The sequence below is a fragment of the Electrophorus electricus genome, chromosome 14 (assembly GCF_041902795.1).
Source record: "Electrophorus electricus isolate QZ-2024a chromosome 14, ASM4190279v1, whole genome shotgun sequence".
Classification (NCBI taxonomy): Eukaryota; Metazoa; Chordata; class Actinopteri; order Gymnotiformes; family Gymnotidae; genus Electrophorus; species Electrophorus electricus.
The window spans coordinates 11,600,001-11,616,137 of record NC_137510.1 but is presented as its reverse complement, the minus strand read 5'-3'; the positions used below and the strand labels follow the sequence as shown (position 1 = coordinate 11,616,137).

At 43.7% G+C, this 16,137-nt stretch overlaps 1 protein-coding gene across 4 annotated transcripts in view; it reads left to right on the top strand.

The window, feature by feature from the left end:
• Positions 1-16,137, top strand: part of tgfbr1b (transforming growth factor, beta receptor 1 b) — a 42,320-nt gene that overhangs the window by 25,807 nt on the left and 376 nt on the right. For all 4 annotated transcript variants that reach the window (XM_035531146.2, XM_081696837.1, XM_081696838.1 and 1 more), the window contains 7 exons: positions 596-832; positions 3,588-3,818; positions 4,539-4,706; positions 6,210-6,366; positions 8,110-8,234; positions 8,499-8,629; positions 10,781-16,137. The exon at positions 10,781-16,137 is cut by the window's right edge and continues 376 nt beyond it. In XM_035531146.2, the coding sequence (XP_035387039.1) occupies positions 596-832; positions 3,588-3,818; positions 4,539-4,706; positions 6,210-6,366; positions 8,110-8,234; positions 8,499-8,629; positions 10,781-10,906 (1,175 nt within the window). In that variant the 3' untranslated portion in view covers positions 10,907-16,137. The remainder of the gene's footprint in view (positions 1-595; positions 833-3,587; positions 3,819-4,538; positions 4,707-6,209; positions 6,367-8,109; positions 8,235-8,498; positions 8,630-10,780) is intronic.

Here is a 16,137-nt window from a genome sequence, read left to right as displayed (position 1 = left end):
TAGGCACATTTTGTATGTCCGTGAAAGGAAGAATGAAGACGTATGTGTGCTTGGGCACATCTGTGTAGGAGGAACCAGGGAAGGTGTTCAGAACAGATGGCTTCCACACGTGTTCTAGGCAATCACTTCATTGCAGCCATGAGTGTTGTGTGGTGTTTTTTTTTTGGCTTTTTGTGTGTGTGTGTGTGTGTGTGTGTGTGTGTGTGTGTGTGTGTGTGTGTGTTTTGCTGTTGCTTTATGAAGGTAGCTCTTCGGCAGGCAGGGTCAGCCTCCTCTCCTGCTTTTCACTTTGTCATAGAAGCCGTTGCTCTGGAAGTCCCATTGACCACTGATGGTTAAACAGACACGTACTGCTGCTTATTAGGACCTGCCGCCTTGGAGTCTAGACAGCTGCCTTCAAGAGCTCGTTGTTGTTATAAATAATTGCAGTCCTAACTGTACACAAGGTGACTTGGTTGGAAGGAAGTCACATGAAAACAGTTAGTCACGACTCATCAACTGCCTGAAGGCCAGGCACCGAGAAATCCTGCTAGGAAGCTAGCAATGACTACTGGTCTAGTTACTTGATAGTTGTCTCTCTCCCTCTCCCTCCCAGTGCCAACAACAAAGACCCCCTCCCTGGGGCCCGTGGCCCTGGCGGCCGTCATCGCGGGGCCTGTGTGCGTGCTCTGCTTTGTGCTGGTCACCGTCTTCTACATCTGCCACAGCCGCTCGGTTATCCACCACCGTGTGCCTAATGAGGAGGATCCCTCCATGGACCACCCCTTCATCACCGTGGGAACCACACTCAAAGACCTCATCTATGACATGACCACCTCTGGATCAGGCTCTGGTGGGTTTTGCATAGTTTCAGTTTCATACCTTCAGGAGATTTTTGAAAGCCTTCTTCCCACAGGCATAGCACTGAAGACACAGAGACTGATGGTTCTCCACCCTTTCATTGGATGATTATCTCTTCCTGTAATTGTGCTGAGATGCCTAAATACCTGCATGCCTTTGCTTTGTTATTGTGTACCAGCCTAGCCTCTTTGTTTGAATCTCTACATATTTGTATGCCCTTCTTTTTTGTTTACATATTTCTCTCTCTTTCTCACTCACACTCTCTCACACTCTCTCTCTCTCTCTCTCTCTCTCTCTCTCTCTCTCTCTCTCTCTCTCACACACACACACACACACACACACACACACACACACACACACACACACACACACACACACACACACACACAAAAACCTTATGGAACATCCAGTCAGTCAAAGCAAAACAATATACACACACATATCACTGTGTGTGTGTGTGTGTGTGTACTAAGTATAGTTCTTGACTGAAAAAAAGATGACCTTTTTGTTATTGTCTTGGAACTATGCTCAGGTAAGCATGCATAGCAATGTTGCTTCACAGACATACAGTGTAACATCAGTAAGATGCAGTTCAGTGGAGAAGTAAAGATGGGCCCCCAGGACAATATGTAGTTATATATTCTGAGTTTTACTTACACTGATCACTGTGTATCTGAGGCAACTGTTTCCAGGCAAGGAGCAGAAAAGGTTTTCCTCTTGGCATGTTTGTGCTGGTGCTGTCTCCTCAGACTGGAGTGGCAGTGTAGAGCTTGTACACCACCACTTTACGTCTATCCCTGACACCAGACCCGTGAGAACCAGCATGAGGCACAAGTAATCTCTCCCAATGAGCCATTACCCTACAGCAAGCTCTCCTCTTCACCAAGTCCACAGCTTGATTTACACAGGGAGCTCACTCTCTCCCTCCATTTGTGAATCTATTTTTACAGGTTGCTTGTGTCACTGGTTTACTAAGGGGTTTTGTCTGCTTAGACTTACTGTGAGACTCTGTGCTCTTTTCCACAACACTGTTCAGTGGGAGGGTTAATTAAGACTTTTTTTTTTTTTTTGCTTCAATAAGTTTTTAATTGGATGATAAAAAAAAATCTTTCCAGTGTTTTCAGCACATTCTCCACAGTCTCTGGTATCCAGAGCATAAGTTTTCTCCACAGACCTCCAAAGAATATTACTTTCTTAGATGACCAGTCAGCATGGCCTAGCCTGCAGTGCACCCACCCACTCCTCTGAGAGACGACTTGTAAGCTCAGTCACGGCAGGCATTATACTGTGCTCAGGCTGGCCTTGCTCTGTGCTGCTCTCCTGTTTGACCAGAGCCATGGGTATGTGCCTGTATGATTCATTCACTCACCCCTCCCATTTCTTGTTTCTTTTTACTCCATCTTTTCCTCCAAGACTCCTGTATTCCAATGTCATTTACCTATATTGTCCTGCTTAGAAGCCTCATGGGAAAATAATGGATTAAAAATGTTTCCACTTCCCCTCAGTTCCATGCCCTGCATAAAACGTTAATTCCTAACACCTAATAAAAAGCAATGTTGACCAGTATCTGCTGACCCACAAATGAAGTACACCAGACCACACTCACTGGTGTGGATTAATGTGAATCTTCATGTCAGTTCCTGTGTTGCCATATTTAGTGGTTTTTTTTTTTGTTTTTTGTTTTTTTTTAGTATTCTAAGATCACTGATTCAGTTGGTGAAAGATTAAATTCAACATGTCTGTGTCCTGGGCTCACTGGGAGAACTGGTTATCAGGTAGCACTTGGTTATTGTACAGGAGACAGAGATGGTTCGTTCTGTGGTCAAGCAGTAAGGGAGGCCAATTTTTTATTTATTTACCCCCCCCCCCAAAGTACAGTTGGAGAATGAAGTACTCTTGAAAAGGCCCCTTGTATGTAAAAGCATAAGCAGAGAAACCAACCACACATGCATACAGGAAGAGTGCTGCAGGATGTGCTGTATGTGCTGCAGGAATGAGTAAGTGGCTCTACCTGCTCTAAGGTCCACCTATTAGTCCATCCAAAAACCCAACTCGGAAACAGTAAGCGGCTGCCACACTGAGTGACTGTATTGTGGCGTTAGGCTGGGAGCGCTGCCCTAGCATGGAGCTGCTGGCTGCTCTTTGATTGCATCGTGCTGACCCTGTCTGCTCTCCCTCTCTGCCGTTCCGCTCTGCATATGCGGACAACACGCTCCGTTTGCCTCCTAATGTCCTGCATTTCTATTTCTGGCACCATCCCACTAGCACTGAAATATGCATCCCCACGGACCTGGGGTGTGGCAGAAAATCCAGTCTTTCTCTTCTTCAGAGTTGTGGTGGTGGTGGTGGTATTTGTGTTTGTTTGTTTGTTTGTTTGTTTGTTTGTTTTTCCTTTCTTTTCTTTTAACTTTTATCAGTCATGTCCTAGTCACCACGTGCGAGGTATAGGCAGCAAAGCAGGAGCGTGCCCCCTGTCACCAGCCAGTCCTTTCATTGTCCTGCAGCACTGAAAACAGACCTCTCTGACACACACACAATTGTATTAGTTTAATAATCCGTTCTATCATGGTTTCAGTTTCTTCGTTTTTAATTTTGTTGTTTTGATTTGTACTCCAGAGTAAATGTTCATGTTCTGGGATTAGTTTCAAGCCTTTGGTAAGTAAGGGTGGGGTTCCTTATATATAAAAATAAATTCTCACACACCATCTATGTCTCTCTCTGCCCATGTTCCTCTCTTCCTCTCTCAGGTCTTCCCTTGCTGGTGCAAAGGACCATAGCCAGGACCATCATCCTGCAGGAAAGCATAGGGAAAGGGCGCTTTGGCGAGGTGTGGCGGGGCAAGTGGAGAGGAGAGGAGGTTGCCGTTAAGATTTTCTCCTCGCGGGAGGAGCGCTCCTGGTTCCGCGAGGCTGAGATCTACCAGACTGTAATGCTCCGGCATGAGAACATTCTTGGCTTCATTGCTGCCGACAACAAAGGTCAGCACTATGTGCCCCAAAGTGAGGCACCACGAAGCAGAGAGCCCAGGCTCTCTGGACCAGACCGAAATTCTTTTAGTAACGAGGCTATCTTGGCAAAAATCATGAACTTTGAAAAGCAGCACAATATGCTGCACTCTCATCAAAGCACTGAATTATACATTTTCAAGGCCTTGCTCTGAAAGTCTCTTTAACCATGCCTTGTACTCAATTTGGTGGAAAATGCTGAAGCCTTCCTGTGCTGGTCACATCTAGAGAATCTCTGTGTTTTGTGGTTGTTTAGAGAATCACAAATGAATGAATTTAGTTTGTTTGCAGCACTACTTTATCTTATTTGTTCCCTGAGCTTCAGCTAAAGAACATTGGTTAAAGTTTTTGACTCTATGCATTTTTCAGGTTTAATATTCGTTTTACTTGAAAACCATAATCGACTTGGGGCTAGGGGCCTTGAAAAACTACGTTTTGCCTAATCCAGAGAGCAATGTTTTCTGAGAGAGTTTCCAGTTATTGTGTTTATGTATGGGTGTAGAGAAGAATGAAAGTGTGCATGTGCGTGTGTGTTTGTGTGTGGAGTAAGTGTGTTTATATAAAGCCAGGGCAGCGCTAGGCGTCAGCCCAGCTGCTCCGAGATCTCACCAACCATCTGGAGTTCCATGTTTGTGAGCAGGGGTATTATTTACTCTGTCCATTAATCGATCTCTCTCTTCCTTCCTCTCTCAGATAATGGAACATGGACTCAGCTGTGGTTAGTGTCTGACTACCATGAGCACGGCTCTCTGTTCGATTACCTGAACAGGTACACGGTCACAGTGGAGGGCATGATCAAGCTGTCTCTTTCCACTGCCAGTGGCCTGGCTCACCTGCACATGGAGATCGTAGGAACACAAGGTAATGGGTCAGCACCTGCTTGCTCATTTCCTCTCTCAGCTGGAGCCGCTGTGTCTTCTGCCTGCACACCAGGAAGAATGGTTTTAGCAGTACTGTAATTTTAAACTTCTAGCCTCTGTTTTTAACAAGCTTTCCTTACACTCAGTTTAGTCAGTGCTGAAATAAATTGAGATTTGCAGCACATGGTGACCAGCAGTTGGCCATGTGTCAAAAGCTCACTGCACTGTTTTAGTAACAAGATAGACAGTGGAGTCTGTGGTGAGCAGGAGGGCCCTTTTCTGTCCCTTGAGCTGCTTGGGGCAAGGTAGATCTGGAACGGCTGGAGTGGAGGCTTCCTGTGCTCTAAAAGCAGAGAGGGAGACCAAAGGCTGTGTAATGGTGCTTCTCATGCAGTCCCATCTACCTTCCTGTAGGTTGACGCCTGTGTGTCTGACACACGTTAATTAAGCTGGTCTTAAGATGGCCGAGTGGTGCATTTGTCTTCAGCAAGACGGTGCAGTCCCTCTAGCACTAATGCAATGGTGATCATTGCTCATATCACAACTAGTGACTCCAATGTCATTATAACAATAGGACGTATTAGGAAACGGATCTAAGACATTTGTAGGGCTCCAGCAGACTCTTTGGCAGGCTGTGGTAGTGCAGGCTTTTTTTTTCCTTGCTAGAGAAGCATTTGTTGCGCTTTGATATGTAAGCATGCCATTAGCACATTAGTGGTAGACAAGTTTCTTTTTGTGTGTATCTGCCTTATTAGTCAAATAATTGATGCCTGATGCTTGTATAAAATCAAACTATTATAGAACAATCAGCCTTTTAAAGATAATTTGCATGCAGCCTGCAGTTTTATAAAAACATGTAAGAAAATGGAAAAACAAAAAAATACATTGTTACCAGAAAAGGGAAAGAAATGAAAACTAAATCCTGTTCCCTTTAAACAGTCTTTGTCATCATCTCAGCCAAATGTGCAATTTGCATGGGTATGTGGGTTAAGAAACATAAAAACAGTGTTTAAGTGAAGGAGATTACCATACTGTTTCTGTTAGACTCTGTTGCCTGTTTCCCTGGTGTGACTACAGATTGTGCCTCATTCACACACACTATGCGCTGGACCAGGACTGTCAGCGAGTCTGCCAGGAATAATGAAACCATTTATTTAGCTCATACCGACACTATGAAGCATTCCTTGGCTGAGTTTCTGTGTGTGCGCTCGTGTGAGTGAGGTATGCGTCAGGTTGCCTCTTTTGTCTGCTGTTGGTGAAGGGGCAGTAAATCTCTATAATGTTTGCAGTGTGCCCAGTAGCTGCAGTGCACCACTAGAACACGCAGCCAGCCTGCCACCTCGGGCTGCCTCTCCACTGCTCACGGCTTCTTCCTTTTCAGCTGCCTGGACCGCAGCCCTCGCTTTTTAATCCAGTATATCCATGAAATCAATAAGCCTTCTCTCCTGGAGAGTGTCCAGCTAAAACTCTCAATCTAATCGCACACCATCCTCTCTGATTCCAGGCAAGCCAGCTATTGCTCACAGGGACTTGAAATCCAAGAACATTTTGGTGAAGAAGAATGGGACTTGCTGCATCGCAGACCTCGGCTTGGCCGTCCGCCATGACTCGGCAACTGACACTATAGATATTGCCCCCAATCATCGAGTGGGCACCAAAAGGTAATGCGAGCATCCTGAGGGACTTCAGCACCTCTGTCACAATCCCTTCATTTCCCTTAAGATGACTTTTTTGCTTGCGTTCATGATCGTCATCGGATGATCCGTGTGGTGACCAAGCTATAGGAATCTCTCCTACCCATGTCTCAGGATATCATTATGGCTTTTGATTGTTTCCTGCATTGTAGTTTGTAACGGTTGCGGTAGACTGTGTGGCTGCACATCAGCAACATCTCTTAGCTCCCTATGAAGCCATACCGGCTCTGAGTGGTTTCCGGTTGCTTTCATAGCAGTTGTTAGTGAATGAAGTAGAGTGCGAGTGCACGTCTGGCTCCAGGCAGAAGGGGTGAGGTTAAAGCAGCCAGCATATGCCTAGAGCTGAGCATGAGTCATCACATGGAATCGCATAGCTCATACAAATACACCATCTCCCCACTGCGGCAGCCACAGTGGGAGTATGCACATACACAGACATGCGCGCACACGCAGACTCGCTGGCCTCCAATGTGAAGCTCTGAGGTTTGTTATTTCTTACTGTTTCCAAGGTAAGACTTTACTCTTTCAGCATGGCCTTGTACTGGAAGTTAGAAAAATAATTGCAAATCGAGCTATGAATTTTGCATGTGATCTTGTCCTGCCTCAGTAATGAAAATGCTTGCACTAGAGGTTATGTGGGAGGAAGTAATTTAAAAAAAACTCTCCTCATAGCCCTAAGACGGCAGGCCAGGGTCACTCATAGTATGTTACCTATCCCTTGGCTACTGCTGGACACCTGACTGGACCAAGGTCAGGGGGCTATCATGCAGGACACAGGGCACTGTTATGACTCTCAGTTGCTTCAGTATTTGACCCTAGCTTACAGTCCCAGCCCTGAAGTCTCAGTCTAGTGAGACATACCTAGTGACCCTTAGAGGTCATCCAGTCCACACCATTACTGAGTGCCAAGTGGATGACCAAGTCTCACGGCTCTCACTTTACCATGTTGGCAGAATTGTGAAACTGCTCTGTGAAGTTATCTGTTGTAAACATGCTTGATTCAGTTAGAACTGAAGTACTGGATCACACTTCACTATGTTGGAAAAGTGCAGATGCCGATTGAATTAAATGGTATGAAGTGCAGGGCAATTCTCCATTCATATTGAGATACTTGCCATGATTAGCCTCTGCAAGGGCGCATAGTGGTCTGGCAGCAACTCGTGAGCTCTGCCGGGATGAGGCATCATGGGAGTGCCATAGACTATCTGGGCTCAGGGCCCTGCGTTCCGCCTCGCCAGGCACCAGAGTCTCTCCGTATTAATCAGACTCAAGGCTGTGACTTCTCCCTCCCCTGAATTATGGGGGTAGATTAGCCGAGCTAACCCCTTCCTTCCTGTCAAAGACTACAGAGAAACACCAGGCAAGCCTAGCTGTTATCTCTTATACCTAAGCCCCTACCCTTGTTACTGCTGGAACAACAGGCTTACTCTCAAGTGCTAGATAAGTTTCAGAAGGTCTTCATCTCTCTGTTTCATGAACTGGCTATGTTGCAAGTGGTGGTTGTTTACAGGCTAGTTTGCAGCAAATGAAATTTAAAATGTATTTTTTAATTTTTTTATTTTGGAATGAGCTTCAGGTAACCAAAGGGCATATTTTTTGTTTTTTAAATTGGATGCTCTGTGTAGAGCTTGCTAAAATGACAGGGGTAGATTTGAGCCAGTAAATGTGTAGTTGAATTTTAATTAAATTCTTTAAACTGTCTCCCAACAGGTATATGGCTCCAGAGGTACTTGATGATTCAATAAATATGAAGCATTTTGAGTCATTCAAGAGGGCAGATATCTATGCCATGGGCTTGGTTTTCTGGGAAATTGCAAGCAGATGCTCTATTGGAGGTACCACAGCTAAAATCAATGCTTTTTATTTTTTCTGCATTACTTTGGTAATGGAATAGGGTATTTTTATTGCCTCTGTGTGCCGTTTCATTTACTGTTACCAATATAATTCAAACAGCTTGTTATTCAGTGAGATTTCAGTCTTTTTAAGAATTTCAGGCTTCGGTTTTAGAACAACACAGGGTAAGAACTATTGTTTTACGTTGTCAACTCTGAATGTCCTGTGTTGGCTGTAGTGTAGCATGATTTCGGTGCTTTCTTCAGGAATTCATGAAGACTACCAGCTGCCCTACTATGATCTGGTTCAGTCGGACCCTTCAGTGGAGGAGATGAGGAAGGTGGTGTGTGAGCAGAAGCTTCGACCTAACATTCCCAACAGATGGCAAAGCTGTGAGGTACGTGTTTGAGCCACACATACTTCCCAGGAGTTTTTCATTCTTCCTTTTCTTTTCAAACACAGATATCGTTTTTAGATAAGTTTCCTTCACTTGTTCCCCCTGTGTTTGTTTGGTTGCACAAGTCACTTTCCCTGTAGATGTAACCAGTCCACCTTGATTTCGTTGGCAGAGCAGCTATCTCAAAGGGATGGTCTGCCATCAAGTCCCCCAACTTCTGTGGGTGCAATTGAAATTCGTACTTGTGCATTCTGCACCGTCATTGGATACACCACTCCTCAGTTTGAGCCGAACCACGTGCGCCCCAGGGGACCGGTGTGGGAGAGAGACTGATACGATGGGCTCTCTCATATTTCCTTCCCTACCGTCACCCATCCGTCACCGCCAGCCGGTCCTCCTGCATCCGTCTCCTTTTTATTAAGCGGAAAGTGACACAATTAGATTAAGCCCAGTGCGCTATAATGCAATTCCCTAATCTAATCTGGGACAGCTCGAGCCACATAACTGCCATTTGTTTGTGTTTTGAGTTTTTTTTGTTTTGGTTTGCTTTTTTTTGTTCCCCGAGAAGCAGGCTTGCAGAGCCAAGCGTGCTGCCACATTCACTAGGCTTCCTCTTTTCATGCCAGGCAAGAGCAAGAGAGGAGCGGGTTGTAGGATCTGTGCTATAGACTGCAGCACTTGCAGGGCGTGACTCAGCTTGGCAGACCGGCAACGCGTGGCCAGTTCGCTGGAGTAGTGTAAGCAGATGGCAAATCGGCATTCTGCGAGTGTTTACAGCTCAGGCTGTAGACTCAGCCACCCGCGCATGCATGCAGGTCTCTGCGTGACGCCTCACATGCGCCTGCCAGGCCAGCAGGAGGACCCAAGATGCACCCGCAGACCCAGGGCTTCTCCAGGCTGCTGTTCAAAATGGTCAAATGTTGCAAACCTCTGGTTTTTAATGACCTCACCAGAGGGTCTGTGCCAGGTGTTGCTACATATCAGGGAGGAGGCCAAAACAAGTGAATTTTCTTTCATAGGCAAGGTGCAGTAGCTTTTAGAGAGACTGCATGTTCCTCTCTCACCTGAAACGTGGACATCACATCTGGCTTAAACATTCTGACGTGTAGTCTTGCATTACCCCTGCTGAAATACTGGCTTTAATTCTTCAGGAATAGCTGCGCATCGACGCCCCCTGCACAGCTAGCACACTACCACTGGAAGGCTTTTTGAAGCATTTCAGTGATGTTTTTATGTACACATATACACACACGCACAGTTTGACTTAATGAATGCAGCTTGTTTTACCTAGTAAATGACAGTGGCAAATGCGGAATTAATCTGTCTAGTTTCTTGATGTTTTGACTGGGAAGGCATTTTGATTTCAAGTAGGGGGTTAAATAATGTTATACATTAGTCATGATGTGAGCCCTGGTGTGGGTAATTAATCCCACAAGAGCAGCCAAACTGCCATGCTGCCATAACAGGTTATGCCACACCAATTGCTTCTTTTGATGCCCTTACAATGCAAAAGTTATTACTTGGCAAAACCTCTGCAGACCTGCTCTGAAGCACATGCATAAATATCTCCTAATCTTGAAATAAATTTGAAATTGACTGAACAGGAGGAAGCTGAATTTATGAGAATCCCGCCACTTGACTGTCATATAGGAATCTAACAATAGAACCCTGATATACTGTGTGGTGACATCCTTCTAAAGAGCTGCAGTTTGGTTAATAAACTCTCAGACAAGATCTGCGGTAGGCTTTGCAGCTGTCTTCACCACACGATCAAAGTGCTCAGAGAGAAAGGGGGGGGGAAAAATGAGTATATTGATTTTAGTGTATTTCCTACTTACAGTAAAAGCATATGGCTCACGTACATAACATTTTGGTATCAGCAACATTTTATAATTGAATTTTAGCTCTGATGTCTTTCTGCTCTGAGTAAGTAGGAAAGGACGCAAGGAGCAGAACAGAATTCTGGCTTTACAGCCTATTCATTTCACCCATGGAGGGCTAAGTCATGCTTACCTCATCCATTTCTTTACATTTTCTCAATAAAAAATATGCACAATACAAGACAGGTTTGGATGTATTGAATAGCCAGCTCTTTTCATCTCATTTCTCCTTGATGATGCTATTTTTTTCTTTGTCTCTGTGCATGTCCAGGCGCTGCGTGTGATGGCTAAGATCATGAGAGAGTGCTGGTATGCCAATGGGGCGGCACGCCTCACAGCGCTGCGCATAAAGAAGACCCTGTCCCAGCTCAGTCAACAGGAGGGCATTAAAATGTAGGCCTGTGACCTAATGAAGAGGCGCACACCTTAGCATTTTATCATTTTTGATTACACATTTATTGTAATGGTCATCGTCATTATTAGCCATGGTTGTTGCATTACAGTTCCTCGTCCTCTGAGTTCGAGAGAGACAGGATATAAGCACTATGGATGAAAGTTTGTTTGGAAAATGGCTGGTATGGTTTTTGGTTTTATATATATATATATATATATATATATATATATATATATATATATATATATATATATATATATGAGAGAGGAATAAAACCCTTATTGGCTTTGACTGAATATGGTAGCTGGCAAACTTCACTATGGGCTTCTGAGGCCAAGATATTAATGGACTCCCCTGGAGCTGGCATCCTACTCAGCCTCTCGCCCAGATGACCCTGCTGCAGTAACCCATGCCCATTTTCTGGTGCAACCCTTGGACTAGCCTGGCTGCTGTGCTGTCTGGGTTGATCCTAATGCAGAACTGGTTGAGATGTTTTATATTCATTAAAAGAACCAGAAGTTGACAGTGACTGAGGACTCATTGCAGGTCCTTCTTTGTGGGTGGCATTGTGAAATACTCATACTAGGATCTAAATTTTTGCCAGTCAGGCTGGGTTCACTGCTGTGAGATGGTTGGTTGTTTTGTTTTTGTTTCCCCTCCTGACTGGTCATTTATTGATCAGAATTTATTTGTTCGGTTAGCCTTAGAGGGATGTGCTTTGCTAGAGACTCATCTCTGTGGGGCATTTGCACCTTTTTCGCCTTCTTTCCTCTATGCTGGTTTTTTTTCCCATTAAGTAACTTATTTGTGTGTGTGTGTGTTGGGGGGGGGGGGGTTGTTTGGTTGGTTGGGGTTTTTTTTTGTTTTTTTTTTTTGGTTTTTTTTTGTTTTTTTTGCTGCAACAAACTGGACATGACCTCATTCAGTCTTGGCAAACATGCTGCGACATATGCAATATAGATAAATCCTATCTATTTTATATGGTATGTGTTCTGCTACTACAACAACAATTGCAGCTTCAACAGCTACGAAGACAACCATGCCCTCCAAGCCAGGTGTTACCGGAAAGTGCCACTGCTTTAAACCAGCCTTCCCTCATGATGTGGCTCAGCCCCTTAGCCTCGTTGTCTGTCTAAACGTACATAAGACACCACCAGAGACCTCGTGGAAGTGTCTGTCATGGAGTCCGTCTCTTATGCACACGGAACAAATGATAGCAAGGGGCCACCGCTCACAAAAACCTTGCTGGTGCCATTTCTTCAGTTTTTCCATCATTGTCACCATGATCATTGTCACCTTTGATGCAGCACTGAAGATTTGTTTCAGCTTGTACTGAAGTTCATCCTCAGCAGTGTGGAACACCAGCCCACGTGCTTGGAAAGCACATTTGGTGACTACTTTAAAACGGTGCAAATACAAATTGGGCCGTGACTGAGCGCATTGCTGCCCATGTGACCGCTGTCTACAGTGTCCCTCAGCTCGTTCCACTCACGAGAGAGTGGACAATGTGGCTGTTTCCACTTCTGTCCCTGAAAGGCAGACAGTTCTGTTCCTCGCTGAAACATGCAAAAGACATTTGCTACAAGATAAGTTAACAAACCTACTCTCATGGACTTATGAACTGTTGCTTGATGCAGAAGAGTGATGAGGGGAAAAACCTGTGAGCACTATGAGAACATATACACAGAAGCTCATTTAGATGTTTGAACACAGAAGCATTATTCAACTTGCCCTGTAAAATGAACAAACAAAAGAAACAAAAAAGTATTTCTTATGCTGTCATTTCTTTTCAGTGTTGCAAAGATGATTCATTTAGTCACTTAGCAAATTATTATGGGTATTTACTAAGCCATAGACTTTCCAACATTTTATGGCAACTTTTCATGTAAAATGTAAATTTCAAGATAATTCTGTTGACTGCTTAACATTTCCATTGAGCAAGCCTTAAGGGACCAATAGCATTGGGGTCATTCCGGTTTTGTAGAAAGTGATTATTTAAACAGTTATTGTTAAACAGTAGGGTTGATGTTCTGTGTACATGAAGGCTTAAATGTAGCACCAAGACTATAATTTTTGTTACTTCTGTAAAGGAGGTACCTTATTGCCACACAAATGAGCTTGCAGTCAGAAATGCAAAACTGAATGGTGTTCAATTATAGTTTTACAAAACTGTTTCTTAATTCAGATTAAAATGTGCATATCAAAATGAAATCGACTCAACGGGATGATTTCACAATCATTCTTGTTCTGAATAGCATTCACTTTTGAGGATATAGTGCTCGTAAAAGTATGGCACTTAAGTTGGTTAAACAGGTTGTACCCATTTGATTTATCTGGTTTATCTGTTGGTAGATTTGTGGGGATTGTTTTTGTTTGTTTGTGCCCCTTAGAATGGAACATAAATGATCAAAATGACCTCTAAATAAGCATGCTTGTTAACATTAGCTATCCTACTGGGTGATTGTCATTATGTTCAAGCCCTTCAACCAAATAGTGGCAGAAACGTGTTCTTTGATTTAGCAATAACATGCATGTTTATTAGTGTGGCAATAGGGTGATTATTTGTCTAACTCCTTTCCATTGGTCAAATGGTTGTACGAATTGTGTCTTAAGGCAATTTTGCTGCATTTTCTGCCTCTGTACAGGAGCAATGAGAGTTGCATGACTTCTCTGTGCACAGAAATTTAATTCTGTTTCAAAATGGCCATTTGATCTGCAATACAGAAAGGCTATGAATTCCCTTTTCCATTCTATAGTTTTTCCTGAAGTTCTAAATTTGTTTTTGTGTGTCGGAATTCCCATTTATAGGCTAGAGTAACTAACCGGAAAGTGTGTGTGTGTGTGTGTGTGTGTGTGTGTGTGTGTGTGTGTGTGTGTGTGTGTGTGTGTGTGTGTGTGTGTGTGTGTGTGTGTGTGTGTGTGTGTGTGTGTGTGTGTGTGTGTGTGGCTGTTCGCGTACCCCGTATTTTCAGACAGCCACTCCACTTTCATGTTATTGTATATTTAGTTATTAGCACACCTGGAATTATTTTATACCTGGGAATCTAAAGTCAAGGATAAGTAGACTACTGAGAAGTGATGTGTGAACCTATTCACATCTAAAACTCAGTGCTGGGAGCCAATTTCTGGCAGTGCAAAGTCTTTGGCCAGAGGGCTCAGGCTACCTTTTGTTGCTCCAGTACATTGGCTGGTGCAATTTTGTTTCATAAGTGATTCCTGTTAAATGCTAAAGAAAATGTATAAAGTCCTGAATGGAGTAGTTTCACAATGTTTGGAAAGGAGTAAGTATGTATAAATATGTACATTGTAAATAGATGTCTATGTGTACGTAACTTGTCTGTTAGCGTGGTGGTCCTATGCCACATAAAGTTGGTCAATTGAACAAGTGAAAGTTAACCCAAGTAAAAAGCAGTGCACAGTACTGATAGGAAGTATGATGAGCTGAAGAAGAAATATAATTTTGGTTAGCTTATTGCTAAGACCTTATACTTTCTGGGACAAATGTATTAACAAAACTTGCTGTGGTTTTCATCATGCCACTGCAGTCATTACCGGGCCAACATTCATCTTTGTCCGACACATTTCTGTCTTAAATCACCAGCAGCCTTTTTGTTCCAAATTCAGTGGTGACCTACTTTGACGCAGACATGCACATCCAGGTATTCCTCACAGTGACATGCAGGTATCCTCTTGGCCTTGGCCGCCAAACCACACCAGCTATGACTTGACAGAAAACCCATACCGCTGCACCTCTGGTTCCATGCAATTGGGCGAGACCGGGAGGGCCCTCTCAGACGGTTCACTCCCTCAGCCCCAGCTTTGTCCTGTAGCTAGGAGATTTTGTACTTTAATAATATTCAAAAACAAACAAACAAACAAATTGTGGGGCTTGTGGGCCGTTAGAAGCGTGCCCTTATCTCTTTCCTGCTCTTTTGTGCTCGCTTTCTGGCTTACTCTCGGTCTTGCCCTGCGCTGCCGATGTCCCTCTCGATGTCACCGACTTCTGTGCCTCCTCCTAACTCATCTGCACCCGTGGACATGTGCAAGGATGCATTCGTGCCAGGAGCTTTAGATTGTTAGTGGCCCTGTTTTCTGTAGCCAGTGCAGGTGATGGGAGAGGTCGTTTCAGGTCCCCTTATGTGACTCAGACTCCAGCACACCCGCCTGTTAATAAACTGATATGCTGTGTGATTTTTGTTTTCTTTTTTCCTGTTGGTGTTGTTTTTCAACAACGCCATTATGCAGTATTTTCATACAACCATGCACAAAGTTTTTGCACAAGGGACTAATCCAGTGTAATTGTGTTCACAGCTTTTGTGTGGACTAAATATGGAAAAGTAAATGTCTTGCCTGAAACGCAGCAGACGTGAATGTAAACTTTAAATGGCTTGACATTCCCGCAATGTGCTACCAATTACAGCACAGCTTGCAACATAATTTCAATAAAGGTCATCTACATGCCATTGAGGGCATAACAAAAACACGGGTCTTACACTTAGTTATGCAAATTTGTACGGCAACACAGTCCTCAGGCTTTCCACTGGCAATCGCCAAGTTATTTATTACAGTTCAGTGATTAAATCTATGCCAACATCCGGACACTGTGAGGAAGACCCTTGAGGGACGGTGGCCCGGTAGCACCAAAAATCATGACCAGTTGTGGAATTTCTGCTGTGACTAGGTAATGGAACAGTGAAGGTGATTTGATTTGGGGTGGAAAACAGCGAGGAGTGCAGGTAGGAGTCTGGGTCACTAAAGGACTGGAAAGCCAACCAAGGTGCTTTTCACTTGGTCTGTGAGTGTGAGTGTGAGTGACTGCTGATTTGTGAGTACATTGTGGAAAGGTAGAAGAAAGCTTTATCAAATTTTATTTGGTGCCTAAGTTAGATTGTATTATATGTTTTGGGGCTTTTTTGTATTCCACATCGAATGATGCACTGCATGTGACTGATTTCTAATGTTTGCATCATTTGCTTTGAAAAGAAATTATTAAAAGAAAAAAGATGAGATTTAATGTTTTAAAAAGGTCAGAAAAAATTCAGAGAAAAAATACCTCCTCCGAAGACCAATGTGTTTTTACCTCAGTGTATATATTCTATTTGTTTACTTCAAGTTTGAGATTTTGTTTCTATGAAATTGAAGAATTAACATTTTGTCATTGGTTCTCTTATGTGGCATTGTGTCGTTATAGTGTCTAAACAGAATAATCTTTGTTTGAACCATAATATCTCTCT